Below are 19691 nucleotides of genomic sequence, written 5' to 3'. Positions count from 1 at the left end.
ATTGGATAGCCATGTGTCTGAAATGGTACGGGGCCTCCTGCTTGAGCAGGGGGTTGGACTGTAAGACCTTCAAGGCCCCCTATTCAATTTTGTTCTGAAACACTTCAGGCATGTCTTCGAGGAGAAAACAGGAATGTCCGTGCATACACCTCTATGGTGCGTCAGGCAGTCCTTCACTTATGATCGGCCACTTAGCAACAGCGAGAAGTTATGACAGACCCTCCCAAAAGCTACAAGTAGTCCTCAACTTACGACTGCAATGGAGCCCAAAATTCATCTGCCTGAGACATTTTTAAGTGAGTTTTGCACCAGTTTATGACCTTTTTGGCCGCAGTTGTTAAGCAAAGCACTGCTGCTGTTAGGTCAGTAACAGGTTTGTTAAGCGAATCCGGCTTCCCCATTGGCTTTGCTAGTCAGAAGGTCGCAAAAGGGGATCATGTGACCCCTGGGACACTGCAACCGTCATAAATAGGGACCAGTTGCCAAGAGGCTGAATTTGGGTTACGTGAGCCTGGGGATGCTGCAACAGTCGTAAGTGTGAAAAATGGGCATAAGTTCCTTTTTTTCAGTGTTGTTCTAACATCAGTCACTAAACAAACTGTTGTAAGTCGAGGACTAGCTGCACTTAACAGAATAACAGAGTACTTACAACCTGGTTTCAAAGTTACAACCACTCCAGGGTTCCTGGAGTTACCACCTGTTCTGACCGGGGCTTCCCAAGATCACGAAGCTGACTCCTCGTCCCGATAAAACCCCCAAGGGAATTCCTCTCCAGCAAAGTCCCGGCCGACAGTCTTTCAAGAGATTTCACAACTCCAGACCTTATCAGGCTTGGAGAGGTGCCAGGCCGATATCTTCCAAACGCCACTCTGTAGCAGACAATACTTGGCAAGAAGTCAGGAGCAGATCTTCATCCTAATGAATTGGACTCATGGCCTCCTGCAAACTCCACTCCCCTTTCGCTCCTCTTTTATTTCCCCTGGGAGGGGCCATTCATCGTCCACCTGTGGCTTTACTCCCGAGTCGACCCTTGTTCCTTAACTCAGTGTTTTTCAACCTTGGTGACTTTAAGTCCTGTGGACTTCAACTCCCAGAATTCCCCAGCCAGCTGTGCTGGCTGGGGGATTCTGGGAGTTGAAGTCCACAGGACTTAAAGTCGCCAAGGTTGAAAAACACTGCCTTAACTGTTCCCTTCTCCTGGAAGCTCTGTGAATGCACACACTGGGAACAGGCTCCATCTGTTCTTCTGCTCCTCTGATGTCTGACTCTAAAGGCAGCTGATAACTGTCGGACGGCCCTGGCCCCCTCTCTGCCTCCGACACAGAGACCTCATCAGAGCCTTCCCCAGATTCCAAAACTGGCCCATCTTCCTACCCAATCTCCTCACTCTCCGAATCTGCTGCCAGCTCTGCTCGCCACAACTTGTGTGTATATATAGAGAGAGACACACACCTGGCCCACACTTGTTCTGATCGAAGCTCCCCAAGAGCATGAAGCAGACTCCTTGTCCAGACAAAAACCCCTTTTATTAATTTGCTGTGAATTGTGCTCATTTACATCCAGCAAAGTCTTCCCAGGGAGGATTTACAGTCACAGACCTTATCTGGCTTGGAGAGCTGCCAGGCCGATCTCTGCAGAACTTGGCAAGGAGCCTCGGAGAGTCACGAACCAATTAAGTGAACTAATTGTCTCCGGAAACTCCACTCCCCTTTCACTCCTCTTTTATTTCCCCTGGGAGGGGCCATTCATCGTCCACCTGTGGCCTTACTCCCAAGTCGGCCCCTGTTCTTTAGCTCTTCCCTTCATCTGGCAACTCTGCTCATGAACACACTGGGAACAGGCTCCAGCTGCTCTTCTGCCTCACTGATGTCTGACTCCGATAATTGTCGGACGGCCCTGGCCCCCTCTCTGCCTCCAACACAGAGCCCTCCTCCGAGCCTTCCCCAGACTCCAGGACTGGCCCCTCTTCCTCCCCAACCTCCTCATTCTCCGACTCTGCTGCCAGCTCCACTGGCCACTGGTGGGCCACAACACCACCAGCCCCTGGAACACTCTCCCTTCCCGACTTTCTCCCCCATCCACCTCTAACTCAGCATAGATGGCGGAGGTATTCTGGGAGTTGAAGTCCTTAAGTCTTAGAGTTCCCAAGTTTGGAGAGCCCTGGTTTAGAAAATCACGCGCTGCTTACGCACCTGTTTGGCCAGCTGTTTCCACTGTCCTGGGAAGAACCGGGCGAGTGAAGAATCAGAACTTCAGCAACTGACTGGACATCCGGGTCAGCTCCACCGCACATCAAAGAACTTCCGGGAGATTCGGTTTCAACTGTCATTTGGGGGAAAAGGGGACATTTTTTTAGTTTGCTTCATTTATTGTTGTCATTCCGTATGTTGCAGGCATATCGGAAAAGCTCGGGAGGATCGTCAGTCAACACCCTTCAAACCCAAGAAGGCACGAAGGCAGAAGCTTTGTCCACCCCATGGATACAAAAACCCAGGCAGAAACTAAGCAATGTGGTATATGCAGTAAAAGGCAGTGAGCCCTCAGCAGATGTGTTCATTGGGGAAACAAAACAGCCACTTCACAGACGCATGGCACAACTTGAGAGAAAGAAAAAAGGAGAAGGAGGGAGGGGAGAAAGGAAGGAAAGAAAGAAGAAAAAGAAAGGAAAGGAGGGAGAAAGGAAGGAAAGAAAGAAAGAAAGAAGGAAGTAGAAAGAAATAGCAAAAGAAAAGAAGAGAAAGAAAGAAAAGGAGGGGGAAAGAAAGAAAGGAGAAAGAAATAGAAAAAGAAAAGAACAAAGAAAGAAAAGGAGGGAGAAGGGGAAAGGAAGGAAGGAGAAAGAAATAGAAAAAGAAAAGAACAAAGAAAGAAAAGGAGGGAGAAGGGGAAAGGATGGCTGGGGGATTCTGGGAGTTGAAGTCCACAGGACTTAAAAGTCACCAAGGTTGAGAAACACTATTCTAGAGCGACACAGAACCGATTGGCAAAAAAACCACTTGTCCACTTACAGGTAGCCCTCGTCTTACTCCTCGTAAAATCACTTTATTTTCCCAAATGCCATTGTAAATTTGAATGGTATTGTGGCCCGCCAATGGAGCTGGCATCAGATTCGGACAGTGAGGAGGTTGGGGAGGAACCTGGGCCAGTCCTGGAGTCTGGGGAAGGCTCCGATGAGGGCTCTGTGTCGGAGGCAGAGAAGGGGGCCAGGGCCATATGCCAGTTATCAGCTACCTTCAGTGGGTCAGAAGAACAGCTGGAGCCTGTTCCCAGTGCGCACATGTGCAGAGTTGCCAGGCGAAGGGATCAGCTAAAGAACAGGGGTCAATTTGGGAGTAAGGCCACAGGTGGACAGTGAATGGCCCCTCCCAGAGGAAATAAAAGAGGAGCGAAAGGGGAGTGGAGTTTGCAGGAGACCATGAGTTCATTCCTGCATCCTTGCCAAGTATTACAGCGTCTGAAAGATATCAGCCTGGCCACTCTCCAAGCCTGATAAAAGTTGGCACCGCGGGCCGGATCTGGCCCCCGGCCCTGAGTTTGACACCTCTGAGCTGCTCGAACTCAAGACTTACATGACGAGGAGAATGGGATCTCCGGAAGGCTGGACCTCTTCCCGCTGCGTGTCGGAGGCCGGGAATTTGAGCACCGTGGAGCATATATCTCTTTGTCGCTGCTGGAAGAAGCAGCTTCATTTTCCAACCTGCAACAAACAAGATGGAAGAGGGAAGAAGGCCAGGGTGATTAAACTATTATCCCTGGGTGGATTCTTACCTTCCCAATTTTCTGTAATTGAGAAGAGGATAATTTTGGATTACAGATTAGTGCCAGGGCCATGACGGTGTCATGCCTGCAAGCCATCTTTTTTGGGGGGGCTTCAGGCCTGCCACACTTTCTACTGCCTACTTTCTATGGTGGTAAAATGGGAAGAGGCATTATATGGAGTTGGATGATATGGAGCCATAACAACAGTCTTCTTAGAAACTCAAGGTCATCTTTGTCTCTGCACCTAGGAGGAACTGGATGGTAGGAATCTGTGTTCGTGGCAGGAGAAGATTGGACCATGTGATGGACTTGTGGGTGTGGGCCAGAGGTGGGTTCCTTCCAGTTTGCACCTATTCGGTAGAACCGGTTAGTCAAATCTACCGAACCGGTTAGAAGAGGTTCCACCAGTGGACCCGGAAAGCAGGCCACACCTACAGAAGAGGTTCCAAACTTTTTAGAAACCCACCACTGGTCCTTGGATATGATTATTCTACACTATCATGCTCATATTTATAAATCTCAGTGCCTCTGTGAAAGGTAAGGATGACTACTGCGTTTGTGGTGCAATCAGAACATTGCGTGTGTTGAAGTTGTTTTGACGCAAACCAAAGATGCCTTTTAAAAAACAGGTTTACATCCTATTCTTATGCGTGCCAGTGCTGTCTGTGAGGTAATTTAAGGTGGTTCTGACAAGTGTCCGTCAGCATCTTCATATCCGGTCACATGGGCGGCAAGCCACTCCCATCCGGTCACATGGGTGGCAAGCCACTCCCACAAAGGAGGCCACGCCCACAGAGTAGGTTCGAACAATTTTTGAAACCCACCACTAGTGTGGGGGCAAGTTCTTGAACTTTCAACTGGGTGGGGAAAACCGGGAAGCTTTCAGATTCAGGTTTCCCCTTAGCAGCCTATATTTTGCTGAATTCTGGTCATACCTCCCTGAGCACACTGGATGAGAACGATGGGAATAGATGGGGGTCAGTTTGGAGTAGTGCCAAGAAACCAGGAAATGGTGCGTTCTAGTATCGGTTTAGGTCCAAAAGCTGGCTGGCTGGGCCCATGGGCCAATCAGCAGCAGACTGTGAGTACTAGTCCCCCCCCCCCTAGACATGAAAGACAGTTGGGTTACTTTGGGCCAATCATCAGGAGACGTTGAGTTCTAGTTCTGCCTTAGGCATGGAATTCAACTGGTGATTTGGACCAATCAGCAGCAGACTGTGAGTTCTAGTCCCGCCTTATGCTTGAAAGACTGCTGGGTGACTTTTGGCCAATCACCAGGAGATGTTGAGTTCTAGCCCCGCCTTATGCTTGAAAGACTGCTGGGTGACTTTTGGCCAATCACAGGAAACGTTGAGTTCTAGCCCCGCCTTATGCTTGAAAGCCTGCTGGATGACTTTTGGCCAATCACCAGGAGACGTTGAGTTCTAGTCCCACCTTATGCTTAAAAGTCTGCTGGGTGACTTTGGGCCAATCACCAGGAGACGTTGAGTTCTAGGCCTGCTACAGGCATGAAGGATGATTGGGTGACTTTGGGCCAATCACCAGGAGATATATGAGTTCTAGTCCCGCCTTACACATGAAAACTAACTGGGTGACTTTGGGCCAGTTACTCCCTCTCAGCCCAAACCCCCCTCACAGGGTTGTTGTTGTGGGGAAAATAGGCAGAGGAGGAGCATTATGTATGTTTGCCCCCTTGAATTATTTATAAAAATAGTAAAGATGGGATAAGAAGATAGATAGATAGATAGATAGATAGATAGATAGATAGATAGATAAGATGATAGATAAATATGATAAGATGATAGACATAGATAGAGATAGCTGGCTAGCTAGCTAGCTGATGGATAGATGGATGGATGGGAGGAGAGATACATGAGATAGAGATAGATAGAAAGAAGATGATAGGTAGACATGATAGATAGATAGATAGATAGATAGATAGATAGATAGATATAGATAGATAGATAGATAGATAGATAAATATGATAAGATGATAGACATAGAGATATAGATAGATAGATAGATAGATAGATAGATAGATAGATAGATAGATAGATAGCTGATGGATAGATGGATGGATGGGAGGAGAGATACATGAGATAGAGATAGATAGAAAGAAGATGATAGGTAGACATGATAGATAGATAGATATAGATAGATAGATAGCAGACATAGATAGATAGATAGATAGATATAGATAGATAGATAGCAGACAGATAGATAGATAGATAGATAATAGATAGATAGATAGATAGATAGATAGATAGATAGATAGATAGATAGATAGATGATGATAGGTAGACATGATAGATAGATATGATAAGATGATAGACATAGAGATAGCTAGCTAGCTAGCTAGCTGATGGATAGATGGATGGATGGGAGGAGAGATACATGAGATAGAGATAGATAGAAAGAAGATGATAGGTAGACATGATAGATAGATAGATATAGATAGATAGATAGCAGACATAGATAGATAGATAGATAGATATAGATAGATAGATAGCAGACAGATAGATAGATAGATAGATAATAGATAGATAGATAGATAGATAGATAGATAGATAGATGATGATAGGTAGACATGATAGATAGATATGATAAGATGATAGACATAGAGATAGCTAGCTAGCTAGCTAGCTGATGGATAGATGGATGGATGGGAGGAGAGATACATGAGATAGAGATAGATAGAAAGAAGATGATAGGTAGACATGATAGATAGATAGATAGATAGATAGATAGATAGATAGAGATAGATAGATAGATAGATAGATAGATAGCAGACATAGATAGATAGATAGATAGATAGATAGATAGATAGATAGATAGATAGATAGATAGATAGATAGAAAGAAGATGACAGGTAGACATGATAGATAGATATGATGATAGACATAGATAGAGATAGATAGATAGATAGATAGATAGATAGATAGATAGATAGATAGATAGATAGATAGATAAGCTGATGGATAGATGGATGGATGGGAGGAGAGATACATGAGATAGAGATAGATAGAAAGAAGATGATAGGTAGACATGATAGATAGATAGATAGATAGATAGATAGATAGATAGATAGATAGATAGATAGATAGATAGTTAGAAAGATAGATAGACAGCAGACATGTATAGCTAGCTAGATGGATGGATGGATGGATGGATGGATGGATGGAGATGGATGAAGTGAATGAATGAATGAAAATAAATAAATAAACAACCCACCAACCAACCAGCCAACCAACCAACCAACCAGCTGGATTTTCATCTGTTGTCTCAGAGCTGGCAGGAAAAGTCCTTCTATGTTTAGTTTCATCAAAAGGGGCCTCACGCTATCGTGAATGAATTCATTTTCCGGGTGCACATAGTTCCACCACCGATGCAAAACCCAAAAGGGGCTGGGCTGGGTGTGCACAATCACCCCAAACCCAAACCAAGGCAGCAACAGGTTAGATTAATCCGAGTTTCGCTTAGCGTAATGCAGCTGGTCAGGCTAGGTTGTCAAACGCCTGAGCCCCAGTTTCATCAAGGCAAGCACAAGGAAGCAAGGGCTTTGGGGGCCTGATCCCGGGATGACCTCAGATGGGGGTAACACGCCTCTTCAAAGAACTGGCAAGAAGAGAAAGGGACCTTTTGAAGCCTCAATGCTTCTCTTTGACCAAGATTCGAATGAGGTGCCTTCTCCAAAGCCCCTCCATGAGGAATAGCAGAATAACAGCGTTGGAAGGGACCTGGGAGGTCTTCTAGTCCAACCCCCTGCCTAGGCAGACAAATGGCTATCCAACATCTTCTTAAAGACTTCTAGTGTTGGGGCATTCACAACTTCTGTTCCACTGATTAATTGTCCTCACTGACAGGAAATTCCTCCGCAGTTCTAAGTTGTTTCTCTCCTTGATTAGTTTCCACCCATTGCTTCTTGTTCTACCCTCAGGTGCCTTGGAGAGTAGCTTGTCCCACTCTTCTTGGGGCAGCCCCTCAAATAGAATAGAATAGAATAACACGGTTGGAAGGGACCTTGGAGGTCTTCTAGTCCAACCCCCTCTTAGGCAGGAAACCCTACACCACTTCAGGCAAATGGTTATCCAACTTCTTCTTAAAGACTTCCAGTGTTGGAGCACTCACAACTTCTGGAGGCAAGCTGTTCCATCCATCCATCCATCCATCCATCCATCCATCCATCCATCCATCCATCCATCCATCCATCCATCCCTCTGTCTGTCATGTATCTTATTTATCTATCTCAGAATCATAGAATCACTGTGAGAGACTTTAGAGGTCTTCTAGTCCAACCCTCTGCTCAAGCAGGAGACCCTATACCCTTTTAGACAAATAGTTGTCCAACATCTTCTTAAAGACTTCCAGTGTTGGGGCATTCACAACTTCTGGAGGCAACTTCTGTTCCACTGGATAATTGTCCTCTGTGTTAGGAAGTTTCTCCTCAGTTCTAAGTTGCTTCTGTCCTTGATTAGTTTCCACCCATTGCTTCTTGTTCTACCCTCAGGTGCCTTGGAGAATAGTTTGACTCCCTCTTCTTTGTGGCAACCCCTGAGATATTGGGAGACTGCTATCATGTCTCCCCTAGTCCTTCTTTTCATCAAACTAGACATCCCCAGTTCCTGCAACTGTTCTTCCTATGTTTTAGCCCCCAGTCCCCTAATCATCTTGGTTACTCTTCTCTTCTCTGGCAATGTCATCCCTTGATTTGTGAGACCCAAGTAAACTTCCTGCGTTCCCTTCTCAGATTTCTCCTACCAAACGAAAGCGACGGGAGGACACCAGGTTGGGATTTCTTGTACTGGTCACTAGAGATGGACAGCCTCTAGGTTGGGTGGCTTCAGAGAAGGTGGCAGAGGGCGTCCTGAGGGACTTTAGGATGGAGCCATCTCATAATACCTCAAAAGTCTCTGGGTGGTTTGGTGCGGGGTGCTACAGGCAATCCAAAAACTGGGCCACCCTGGAAGGATTTGTCCAATCTGGGGGAGAAGACTGAGAGAAGCCAATGTGGACTTCAAGAAATCCAAGTTGCTTTGCAAACTCTACTCTTTGCTTCGAAAGCTGGTGAGTCTCCAGAAGAGGCAAGTGGATCGGACATGGCTAGTAGAGGTGTTTGGTCCTCAAAGGTTTGGGAGAACCATATATATATATATATAAACGTGTGTGTGTGTGTGTGTGTGTGTGTGTGTTTATGTGTGTGTATGTTCCAGCATAACACTGGAACGCCTCAAGCAATTTCAACCAAACTTGTTACACAGATGACTTACCCTCTGGAAACAAATACTGTGGGGGTAAGACACCCCTAACACCCCTCAGGGTGTGTGTCCTGTTAAGATACAGCCTGTTGTGCCTTAAAATGGCTTATACTATACAAATGGGTTCTACTATAAAAATGGCTCTGTGTGTATGTATGTATGTTCCAGCATAACTCTGGAACGCCTCGAGCAATTTCAACCAAACTTGTTACACAGATGACTTACCCTCTGGAAACAAATACTGTGGGGGTAAGACACCCCTAACACCCCTCAGGGTGTGTGTCCTGTTAAGATACAGCCTGTTGTGCCTTAAAATGGCTTCTACTGTACAAATGGCTTCTACTAGAAAAATGGCTCTGTGTGTACGTATGTATGTTCCAGCATAACTCTGGAACGCGTCGAGCAATTTCAACCAAACTTGTTACACAGATGACTTACTCTCTGGAAACAAACACTGTGGGGGGTAAGACACTCCCTAACACCCCTCGGGATGTGTGTCCTGTTAAGATACAGCCTGTTGTGCCGAATGCAACCTTGAGAGTAAATCTAGCAAGCTGTTAACAGGACCATCGAAAGCATGCACATAGGGCAGGATAAAATCACCCCCTAGGATCTGAAAATGAAGCCCCTTCACCCACTCACTATTGGCCTCCTTTCAGGGCTAACAGTCCCTCCTCCCATTTTATCCACAACAACAATCCTGTGAGGTAGGTTGAGATGAGAGAGAATGACTGGTCCAAAATCCCCCAGTTGGCTCTCATGTCTAAGGCAGGACTAGAACTCTCAGTCTCCTGGCGATTGGCCCAAAGTCACCCAATGGGCTTTCATGACAAAGCAGGACTAGAACTCACGGTCGGCTGCTTTCTAGGCCAGCACCTTCACCACTACTATGCCCCAAACTGGCTAATCGTGGACTGTTTTCATTTTTCCCTGAGGGTGCAGAGCAGTTGCCTTTTGTCTCCATCCTATTTGCTTGCAAAGAATCTTTTTCTTTAAAGTGGCTTCTACTGTCCTGCCGTAAAATGGCTTCTACTGTGCAGCGCAGTGGAGTTGCCATGGTAACAGCTTCACGGTACACAAGGGAGCTCTCTCTGGCAAGGGGGAAAATCCAACTTTAGAAATTTAATCCGGGCATTTCCCCACTATAAATAAATAAGCGGGCAACGGCAGTTTATCGGCTAGTCTTCTCTAAATCATAGAATCATAGCATAACCGACCCGGAAGCGATCTTGAAGGTCATAAAACGGGTGAAAACTCAGTCCACAACGGTCTCGCTTAGCAATGAAAACTTTCGGGCTCCATTGCGGTCGTAAGTCGAGGACCCCCTGTACTTTCAAAGAACCAAGAACCACTTTCCCACCCTCTGCCTATCTGAATTGGAATCAGTTCCTTGGCCCATCAGTTTACTAAGCAATTAATTGTAGGGCCTTTCCTGGTTCAGATGAAAAGGAGAGTTGTAAACTGTTTGCCTTGCTGGTTATCACATACCAAATCTTGGTGGATCTGTGTAGGACAGCGTTTCTCCGCCCGAGTAACTTTCAAGGGAGTGGATGTCAACTCCCAGATTTCCCCAGCCAGCAATGTTGGCTGATAAGTAAATAACCTGGTTGTTAAGTGAATCTGGCTTCCATTGGAGCAATGCTGGCTGGGGAATTCTGGAAATTGAAGTCCATTCTTAAAACGCCTTAAAAGTTAAAAGAGAAACACGGATATAGACATTAATTTGTGGAGGTCCCAAAGGTGCTTTGTGGAGTTGAAACCAATCTTTACGCAAATAGAATAGAAGAATAAAATAGAATATAAATTAGAATAGAATAGAATTCAGAAATAGAGTAGAGAAGAATAGAATAGGATAGAATGGAATAGGAATAGAATAGATATTGGAATGAAGAATAGAATAGACTAGAAGAATAAAATAGAATAGAAATTAGAATAGAATAAAATAGAATTCAGAAATAGAGTAGAGAAGAGTAGAATAGGATAGAATGGAATAGGAATAGGAATAGAATAGAATAGATATTGGAATGAAGAATAGACTAGACTAGACTAGAAGAATAAAATATAATAGAATAGAAATTAGAATAGAATTCAGAAATAGAGTGGAGTAGAATAGAATAGGGAATAGAATAATATAGAATAGAATAGATATTGGGATGAAGAATAGACTAGACTAGATTAGACTAGAAGAATAAAATAGAATAGAAATTAGAATAGAATACAATAGAATTCAGAAATAGAGTGGAGTAGAATAGAATAGGAATAGAATAGAATAATATAGAATAGAATAGATATTGGGATGAAGAATAGACTAGACTAGATTAGATTAGAAAAATAAAATAGAATAGAAATTAGAAAAGAATAAAATACAAATTAGAATAGAAAAGAAAAGAAGAGAGCAGAATAGAATTCAGGAATAGAATAAAATAGAAATTAGAATAGAATAGAATAATAACTTTATGGTCACTTTGAATGTAGACTAATCGGCGTCCATTAAAGTGACATTTCGTTGCATCCAGCTCTCAAAGCCTCACCATGGCCAAATATACACTACAGAATATAACTGAACAAATAAAGAAAGACAGATGAAATGCCAATTCTACAGAAGGTCTCCGGGCTTCAATAAATAGAACAGGAGACCTTGGAGATAAGAAATGAGCCTGGGGAACTGAATGCCTCTGCTTTCTAGCTGATGCTTTGGAAACGGGACCAAGAAAGAAGAAATAAAGCAACGCAGGCAATTTAGAAGAGAGCAACCGTCTCTAGCTGAGGGCAAGGGAGGTTTTGCAAATCCAGCTGAAAAGGAAATTGCCATTTCCCGTTGCTTGGAGAAACGCCATAACGTCAGTCATTTTGCAAATGTTCTTTCGGTTTATAAAGTGGATCTCAAAACTATTGTCGTAGGAAGATTATTCAAAAGTCGAATTTCATCCCCTCTGTCTGTTTTTATCCCCTCTGTCTTTTCCCCTGCCCCCATACACACCCCGGGAAGAAAAACGCTGCCTATGCGCGGTTATTACATAAGTGCAGGTGTTCCTCGACTTACGACCACAATGGAGCCCACAATTTCTGTTGTTAAGTGAGCTTTGCCCCTTTTTACGACATTCCTTGCCACAAGTGGTTTAAGTGAATCCCTGCCATTGATAAGGTATAACCTTGTTAAGTGAATCAGGCTTCCGAGTTGATTTTAGAATAGAATAGAAGAACAGAGTTGGAAGGGACCTTGGAAGTCTTCTAGTCCAACCCCCTGCCTAGGCAGGAAACCCTAAAACACTACAGAGGAATGGTTAACTAACATCTTCTTAAAGACTTCCAGTGTTGGGGCATTCACAACTTCTGGAGGCAAGTTGTTCCACTGGTTAATTGTTCTCACTCTCAGGAAATTCCTCCTCAGTTCTAAGTTGCTTCTCCCCTTGATTAGTTTCCACCCATTGCTTCTTGTTTTGTCCTCTGGTGCTTTGGAGAATAGCTTGACTCCCTCTTCTTTGGGGCAGCCCCTGAGATATCTTGCTTTTCAGGAGGTCGCAAAAGGGGGGTCACATAACCCCAGGGACACTGCAACCAGCTTCTTAAAACAACAACAAGAAAGCAATAAAAATAAGGAAACGATGGAAACCCAGGTGGACGATTATCTCCCCGTCAATCTCGGAGATCGTTGAGCCCTTGAGCCTTGAAGGAGCAGGGCAGGGAGTATCTCCTCACCATCTTTGCATTCCTCCTGGCTTTCAAGCGCTCTTAACTGGTTTGTTTTGGCTGCTTCTGTTTGGGTCCCTCTGGCACAAACACGAAGGGAAAGATCTCGCAGCAGAGGTCGGAAATTAATGAAGGTTGCAGTGCCCCGTGCGTGTGTGTGTGTGTGTGTGTGTGTGGATTGTTACGTGATCCCCTTTTGCGACCTTCTGACAAGCGACGTCCATGGGGAAGTTGGATTCACTTAACAACTGTGCTACAACTTAACAATTGCAGTGATTCACTTAGCAACCGTGCTACTACTTAACAACTGCGGTAGTTCACTTAACAACCATGCTACAGCTTAACAATTGCAGTGATTCACCTAACAACCATGCTACATCTTAAAAATTGCAGTGATTCACTTAACAACCATGCTACAGCTTAACAATTGCAGTGATTCACTTAGCAACCATGCTACATCTTAACAATTGCAGTGATTCACTTAGCAACCATGCTACTACTTAACAACTGCAGTAGTTCACTTAACAACCATGCTTCATCTTAACAACTGCAGTAGTTCACTTAACAACCATGCTACATCTTAACAATTGCAGTGATTCACTTAGTAACCATGCTACTACTTAACAACTGCAGTAGTTCACTTAACAACCATACTTCATCTTAACAACTGAAGTAGTTCACTTAACAACCATGCTACATCTTAACAATTGCAGTGATTCACTTAACAACCGTGCTACAACTTTACAATTGTAGTGATTCATTTAACAATCGTTCTGCAACTTAACAATTGCAGTGATTCACTTAACAACCATTCTACAACTTAACAATTGCAGTGATTCACTTAACAACCATTCTACAACTTAACAATTGCAGTGATTCACTTAACAACCATTCTACAACTTAACAATTGCAGTGATTCACTTAACAACCATTCTGCAACTTAACAATTGCAGTGGTTCACTTAACAATAATGCTATATCTTAAAATGGGGTAAAGCTGACTTGAAAAACGTCTCGCTTAGCAACATAAATTCTGGTCTCAATTGTGGTCGTACGTTGAGGCCTAATTGTACTTCCTGTTCTTTCTGGCCCCCATTTTACTAAAGGAACCTTCTTTTTTTTAAAAAAAAAACCACAATAAGCTCCGTATTTCCTGGTGTCTGTGGTTGCCTTTTATTTCATCCGTACCTTTTCCACACCTGAATTCCGTTCTCTCTGAACCGGAAGCAAAAAGAGCTAAAAGGAAAAAAAAAAAGGCTGTCCAGGTTTCGGTGGCTCTGCCCAGACTTACGTTGGGTAGTGTGCCCTGTGGTAGCCAGGGGTCACGGGTCTCTGGAGAGGCTCGTCCACGCTGTGGCGGAAGCTGGGCATGGCCTTCTTCCGTGCTTTTGGCGTGTTGGTCATGATCTGAGACAAGAAGAGACAGAGAGGTGAGAAAAAAAAAGAGAGAAAAGTTGGCCTGTTTAGGCTGGCATTTATTCAAAGACCACTTTTTTGGGGGGGGTGGGGAGAGGACTGTGGGGCACTCGATTGCTTTCTTGAAGACATTTCATGACCTAACTGGGTAACATAATCGGGAAGAAGAGGAGGAGGGACTATGTGGTCCTGGGTGCTCTCTGACCTTGGTTGCTTTCTTCCAGATGTTTCTTGACCCAACTACGTAACATCATCAGTGCTAGAAGGGAGAGGGGTTTGTGGATTGGAGGAGGAAGAGGAGGAAGGGGAGAAGGACTACTGTGGGGTCTTGGTGATACCTCTGAGCTTGTTGCTTTCTTGCCTACGTTTCATGACCTAACTAGGTAACATAATCAGTGAGAGAAGAGCATTGTAGAGAAGAGAAGAGGAATAAAACAATAAGAATAGAATAGAATAAGGAATGGAATAGAATAGAATATAGAATAAGGAATAGAATAGAATATAGACTAAGGAATAGAATAGAATATAAATATAGAATAGAATATAGAATAAGGAATAGAATAGAATATAGACTAAGGAATAGAATAGAATATAGACTAAGGAATAGAATATAGAATATAGAATATAGAATAAGGAATAGAATAGAATATAGACTAAGGAATAGAATAGAATATAAATATAGAATAGAATATAGACTAAGGAATAGAATAGAATATAGACTAAGGAATAGAATAGAATATAAATATAGAATAGAATATAGACTAAGGAATAGAATAGAATATAGACTAAGGAATAGAATAGAATATAGACTAAGGAATAGAATATAGAATATAGAATATAGACTAAGGAATAGAATAGAATATAGACTAAGGAATAGAATAGAATATAAATATAGAATAGAATATAGACTAAGGAATAGAATAGAATATAGACTAAGGAATAGAATATAGAATATAGAATATAGACTAAGGAATAGAATAGAATATAGACTAAGGAATAGAATATAGAATATAGAATATAGACTAAGGAATAGAATAGAATATAAATATAGAATAGAATAGAATATAGAATAAGGAATAGAATAGAATATAGACTAAGGAATAGAATAAATATAGACTAAGGAATAGAATAGAATATAGACTAAGGAATAGAATATAGAATAAAGAATAGAATAGAATAGAATATAGAATAAGGAATAGAATATAGAATAAGGAATAGAATAGAATATAGAATACGGAATAGAATAGAAAAGAATAGAAAGGAAATGAAGAGAATAGAAGAGAAGGAGTATGAATGTGAGATACTTGGTGCTCTGTGAGCGTAGTCGCTTTCTTACAGACATTTCATGACCTAACCAGGTGACCACATCAGTGAGAGAAGTGAGGAGGAGGAAAGGTGGAGGAGAACTGTGAGGTCTGTGATGCTCTCTGGGCTTGGTTGATTTCCTGCAGACATTTCATGACCTAACTGGATAACATCATCAGTGCTACAAGGGGGGAGGAGATGGCGGACGAGAAGGAGGAGGACATCGACAACAAGAAGGTGGGGCCTTTGTTGGCTGAGGAATTCTGGGAGTTGAAATCCAGACGTCTTCAAACTGCCAAGGCCTCCTCAACATAGAGGAGCTGGGGAGCCTTGTAGTGTACCCTAAAAAAAGTCCCAATTAACTGGAAGAGTTGAGTTTGGTCTTTAGGAAAAAGGCCTGACCAGTCAGTCTTGCCACCCACAGAGAGGGCAACAGGATTGTGCATCAAACACACAACACTTTGGGGCAACAATCATCTCTTTCCCCCACTCCAAAACACGGGGTTGGCAAAAGCCCAGGTTCTGTGAATGTGTGAAGACTCATCATCACTTAAGGCAGGAGCTTCGAAGCTCCGAGAACCACTCCCACTCACTGTGCGTCGAAAATATAGCCCGCAAACAAAAAACTGGGGAAAGTTACTAAAACAATAGAAGCAGAAGGGAGAAAAAAGAGTGGGAAAGTAAAATATAGAAACTATAAAAACAAGAAAAAGGAAAAAAAACTAGGCAAATGGGTGGAAAGAAAAGAATATAAAAGAAATGGAGTTCCCGAGAGACGAGGAGAAAATGGTGGAATGGAGGAAAGAAGGAAAAATATTTACTAATTAAATTCGGTAATATTGTCAATGGAATATAGCTAATATGATGTGAGGGAAACAGGTTAATATTATTATTTGTGGATAATTAATTAAGTGAAATGTTTACTACACAAAATTAAATTTGAGGAAATACACTATATTGCCAAAAGTATTCGCTCACCTGCCTTTACTCGCATATGAACTTACTGTAAGTGACATCCCATTTCAATATTATAGGCTTTCGTACAGAACTAAGTTTCAAAACTTCCTTTCATGGTCACCATTTAAAATTTATACCAAATTTCCTCTTGTCGAACCAACATATATGTATACATTATGTCATTATCAATTACTTATCTAACTATATCCATGATCAATCCCATTTCAATATTATAGGCCTTCATACATAACAAAATTTCTAAACTTCCTTTCGTGGTCACCATTTAAAAATTTATACCAAATTTTCTCTTGTCAAACCAATACATACACTATATTGTCAAAAGTATTCGCTCGGCTGCCTTTACTCGCATATGAACTTACTGTAAGTAGTGTATTTGTATTGTATTTATTATACTTGTATGCCGCCCTATTCCCGGGGGGACTCAGGGCGGCGAACAAACACATGGGGAAGGGGGTAATACAAAAACGAACGAGACAAAACAGGATACAAAGACAAATTAAAAACTACACAACAATCAGCAATTCAAGTGGGGCTGGGAACTCATCAGCCCCAGGCCTGCCGGAACAGCCAGGTTTTGATGGCTTTGCGGAAAGCCTGGAGGGTGGTGAGGGTCCGAATCTCCACGGGGAGATCGTTCCAGAGGGCCGGACAGCCACAGAAAAGGCCCTCCATGGCCACAGGTGTATAAAATCAATTATCTAGGCATGCAGACTGTTTTGACAAACATTGGTGAAAGGATGGGTCGCTCTTAGGAGCTCAGTGAATTCCAGCATGGAACTGTGATAGGATGCACAGTGACATCCCATTCCTAATCTGTAAGGTTGAACATGACGTCGGTCCACCCTTTGCAGCTATAACGGCTTCAACTCTTCTGGGAAGGCTGTCCACAAGGTTCGGGAGTGTGTTGATGGGGATTTTTGACCATTCCTCCAGAAGCGCATTTGTGAGCTCACACACTGATGTTGGACGAGGTTACATGGCCTACCACTTCGTGGCTGAGTTGCTGTCGTTCCCAAACACTTCCACGTTCTTCTAATACAGCTGACAGTTGACTGAGGAATATTTAGGAGCGAGGAAATTTCACAACTGGATTTGTTGCACAGGTGGCATCCTATCACACTTCCACGCTGGGATTCACTGAGCTCCTGAGAGTGACCCATCCTTTCACCAATGTTTGTCAAAACAGTCTGCATGCCTAGGTACCTGCTTTTAAACACCTGTGGCCATGGAAGGGATTGGAACACCTGATTCTGATTATTTGGATGGGTGAGCGAATACTTTTGGCAATATAGTGTATGTTATTGATAGTAAAACAGAACAATAGGTGGAAATAAAACGTTAAATCTGATTTAACTTGGAGGGGCAAATAATGATATTGTTTATGGTTCCACCACAAAACCGCGGACGACAAAATCGCGGTCGACGAAAGCGCGTATGTGACGTCATCACAGCGCGACGAAAAAGATCGAAAAATGTAAAAATAAAGCGAAAACCTAACCCTAAACTTAACCCTAAACCTAACCCTTAACCTAACCCTTAACCTAACGAAAAACCTAACGCTAACCCTTAACCTAATGCTAAACGTAACGCTAATACTCTAAACCTAACCCTAACCCTTAACCTAACCCTAACCCTAACCCTTAACCTAACCCTTACCTTTATGTGAATCGGCTTGCTGTAATTTAATTTTTATTTCAATTTTTCGATCTTTTTCGTCGCGTTGTGATGACGTCACATACGCGATTTCGTCGACCGCACTTTTGTGGAACGCGGTTTTGATGGGTCACGATTGTTTATATATTAAGAAGTAAGTATAATCTTTATTATTGCACTTAAATACAACGAAATTGGTTACTTTTTGGAAAGTATAAGTAAGTATAAGAAGAAATCAAAGTTGGAAAATGTGGAAGGAAAATAAAGATGGCTGAAATTTGAAATGGAAATATGATGTAAAATGAACTACGCGTAAGGGAAGATGTAAAAGGGGGAAAAAATCCAGCCAATGCTTTTTTTTATAAAAGAAGTTAAAATATGTAACAAACAAAAAAAAAACTTTGTTTCAAAAAAAGAAAAGAAAATATAGCCTGCGAAGCCTTATGGGCTGCGGAGTCTTGCCAGCGTACGTACTCCAACCTCATCCAAACTGTGGTACTTACCCCCAAATATTCGGTGGTCAGGAGTTTTTCTCCGGAAAGTTCGCCCTGCTGGGCTTGTAAGACTTCATCCTTGTCCAGATCGGCTTCCATGCCGTTGTGGTCCTCCTGCCCAGAGAAATCCCCGGAGAGAGTCCCTGATTTATTGTACTTATTAGATTGGACGCTGGCTTTTATTACTTTCTGGGTCACTCAAGGTGGCAAACGTAGCTAAGATTTCTTCCTTCTCCGCTTTTCATTTCAACAACAACCCTGTGAGGTAGGTTGGGCCGAGCAAGGGATTAGCCAAGGGTACCCAAATGGGTTTCAAGCCTAAGGCAGAACTAGAACTCACAGTCTCCTGGTGATTGGGCCAAGGTCTTCCAATTGGCCCTCATGCCTAAGGCAGGACTAGAACTCACTGTCTCCTGGTGATTGGGCCAAAGTCTTCCAATTGGCCCTCATGCCTAAGGCAGGACTAGAACTCACAGTCTCCTTGTGATTGGCCCATACTCACTCAGCTGGCTTTCCTGCCTAAGGCGGGACTAGAACTCACTGCCTCCTGGTGATTGGCCCAAACTCACCCAGCTGGCTTTCCTGCCTAAGGCGGGACTAGAACTCACCGTCTCCTGGAGATTGGCCCAAACTCACCCAGCTGGCTTTCCTGCCTAAGGCGGGACTAGAATTCACTGTCTCCTGGAGATTGGCCCAAACTCACCCAGCTGGCTTTCCTGCCTAAGGCGGGACTAGAACTCACAGTCTCCTGGTGATTGGCCCAAACTCACCCAGCTGGTTTTTCTGCCTAAGGCAGGACTAGAACTCTCAGTCTCCCAATTTCCAGGTCAGCATCTTAACAACTACATCTAGTCCTCAACTAACAACAGTTCATTTCGTGACCATTCAATGTTACACCGGCACTGAAAAAAGTGACGTATGACCAGTTTTCACGCTTAGCATCCCCATGGTCACACGGTCAAATTTCAGAGGCAACCGACTCATATTTATGACGGTGGCAGACTCCCGGGGTTATGGGAAGATGTTTCGTGACCATCCGACAAGCAAAGTCACAACGGAGGAAGCCTGATTCACTTAATAACCATATTGTCTAACTTAACCACTGCAGCGATTCGCTTAACAGCCATGGCAAGAAAGGTCGT

The 19691-nt window shown here is 43.2% G+C and overlaps 1 protein-coding gene across 2 annotated transcripts in view; it reads right to left on the bottom strand.

Annotated features, from left to right (window-relative positions):
- The window catches only part of ARMC9 (armadillo repeat containing 9), a 120040-nt gene that overhangs the window by 21556 nt on the left and 78793 nt on the right, over window positions 1-19691 (bottom strand). For both annotated transcript variants that reach the window (XM_087725059.1, XM_087725061.1), the window contains 4 exons: window positions 18559-18663; window positions 13995-14110; window positions 3570-3697; window positions 2193-2322 (listed from right to left, as the gene is read on the bottom strand). In XM_087725059.1, the coding sequence (XP_087581185.1) occupies window positions 2193-2322; window positions 3570-3697; window positions 13995-14110; window positions 18559-18663 (479 nt within the window). The remainder of the gene's footprint in view (window positions 1-2192; window positions 2323-3569; window positions 3698-13994; window positions 14111-18558; window positions 18664-19691) is intronic.

Source organism: Thamnophis sirtalis, unplaced genomic scaffold (genome assembly GCF_051295495.1).
Source record: "Thamnophis sirtalis isolate CommonGarterSnake01/CBP01778 unplaced genomic scaffold, rThaSir2_p1.2 scaffold_11, whole genome shotgun sequence".
Taxonomy (NCBI): Eukaryota; Metazoa; Chordata; class Lepidosauria; order Squamata; family Natricidae; genus Thamnophis; species Thamnophis sirtalis.
Note: the sequence above shows the minus strand (reverse complement) of the source record. Positions and strands in the feature narration are given on the sequence as shown.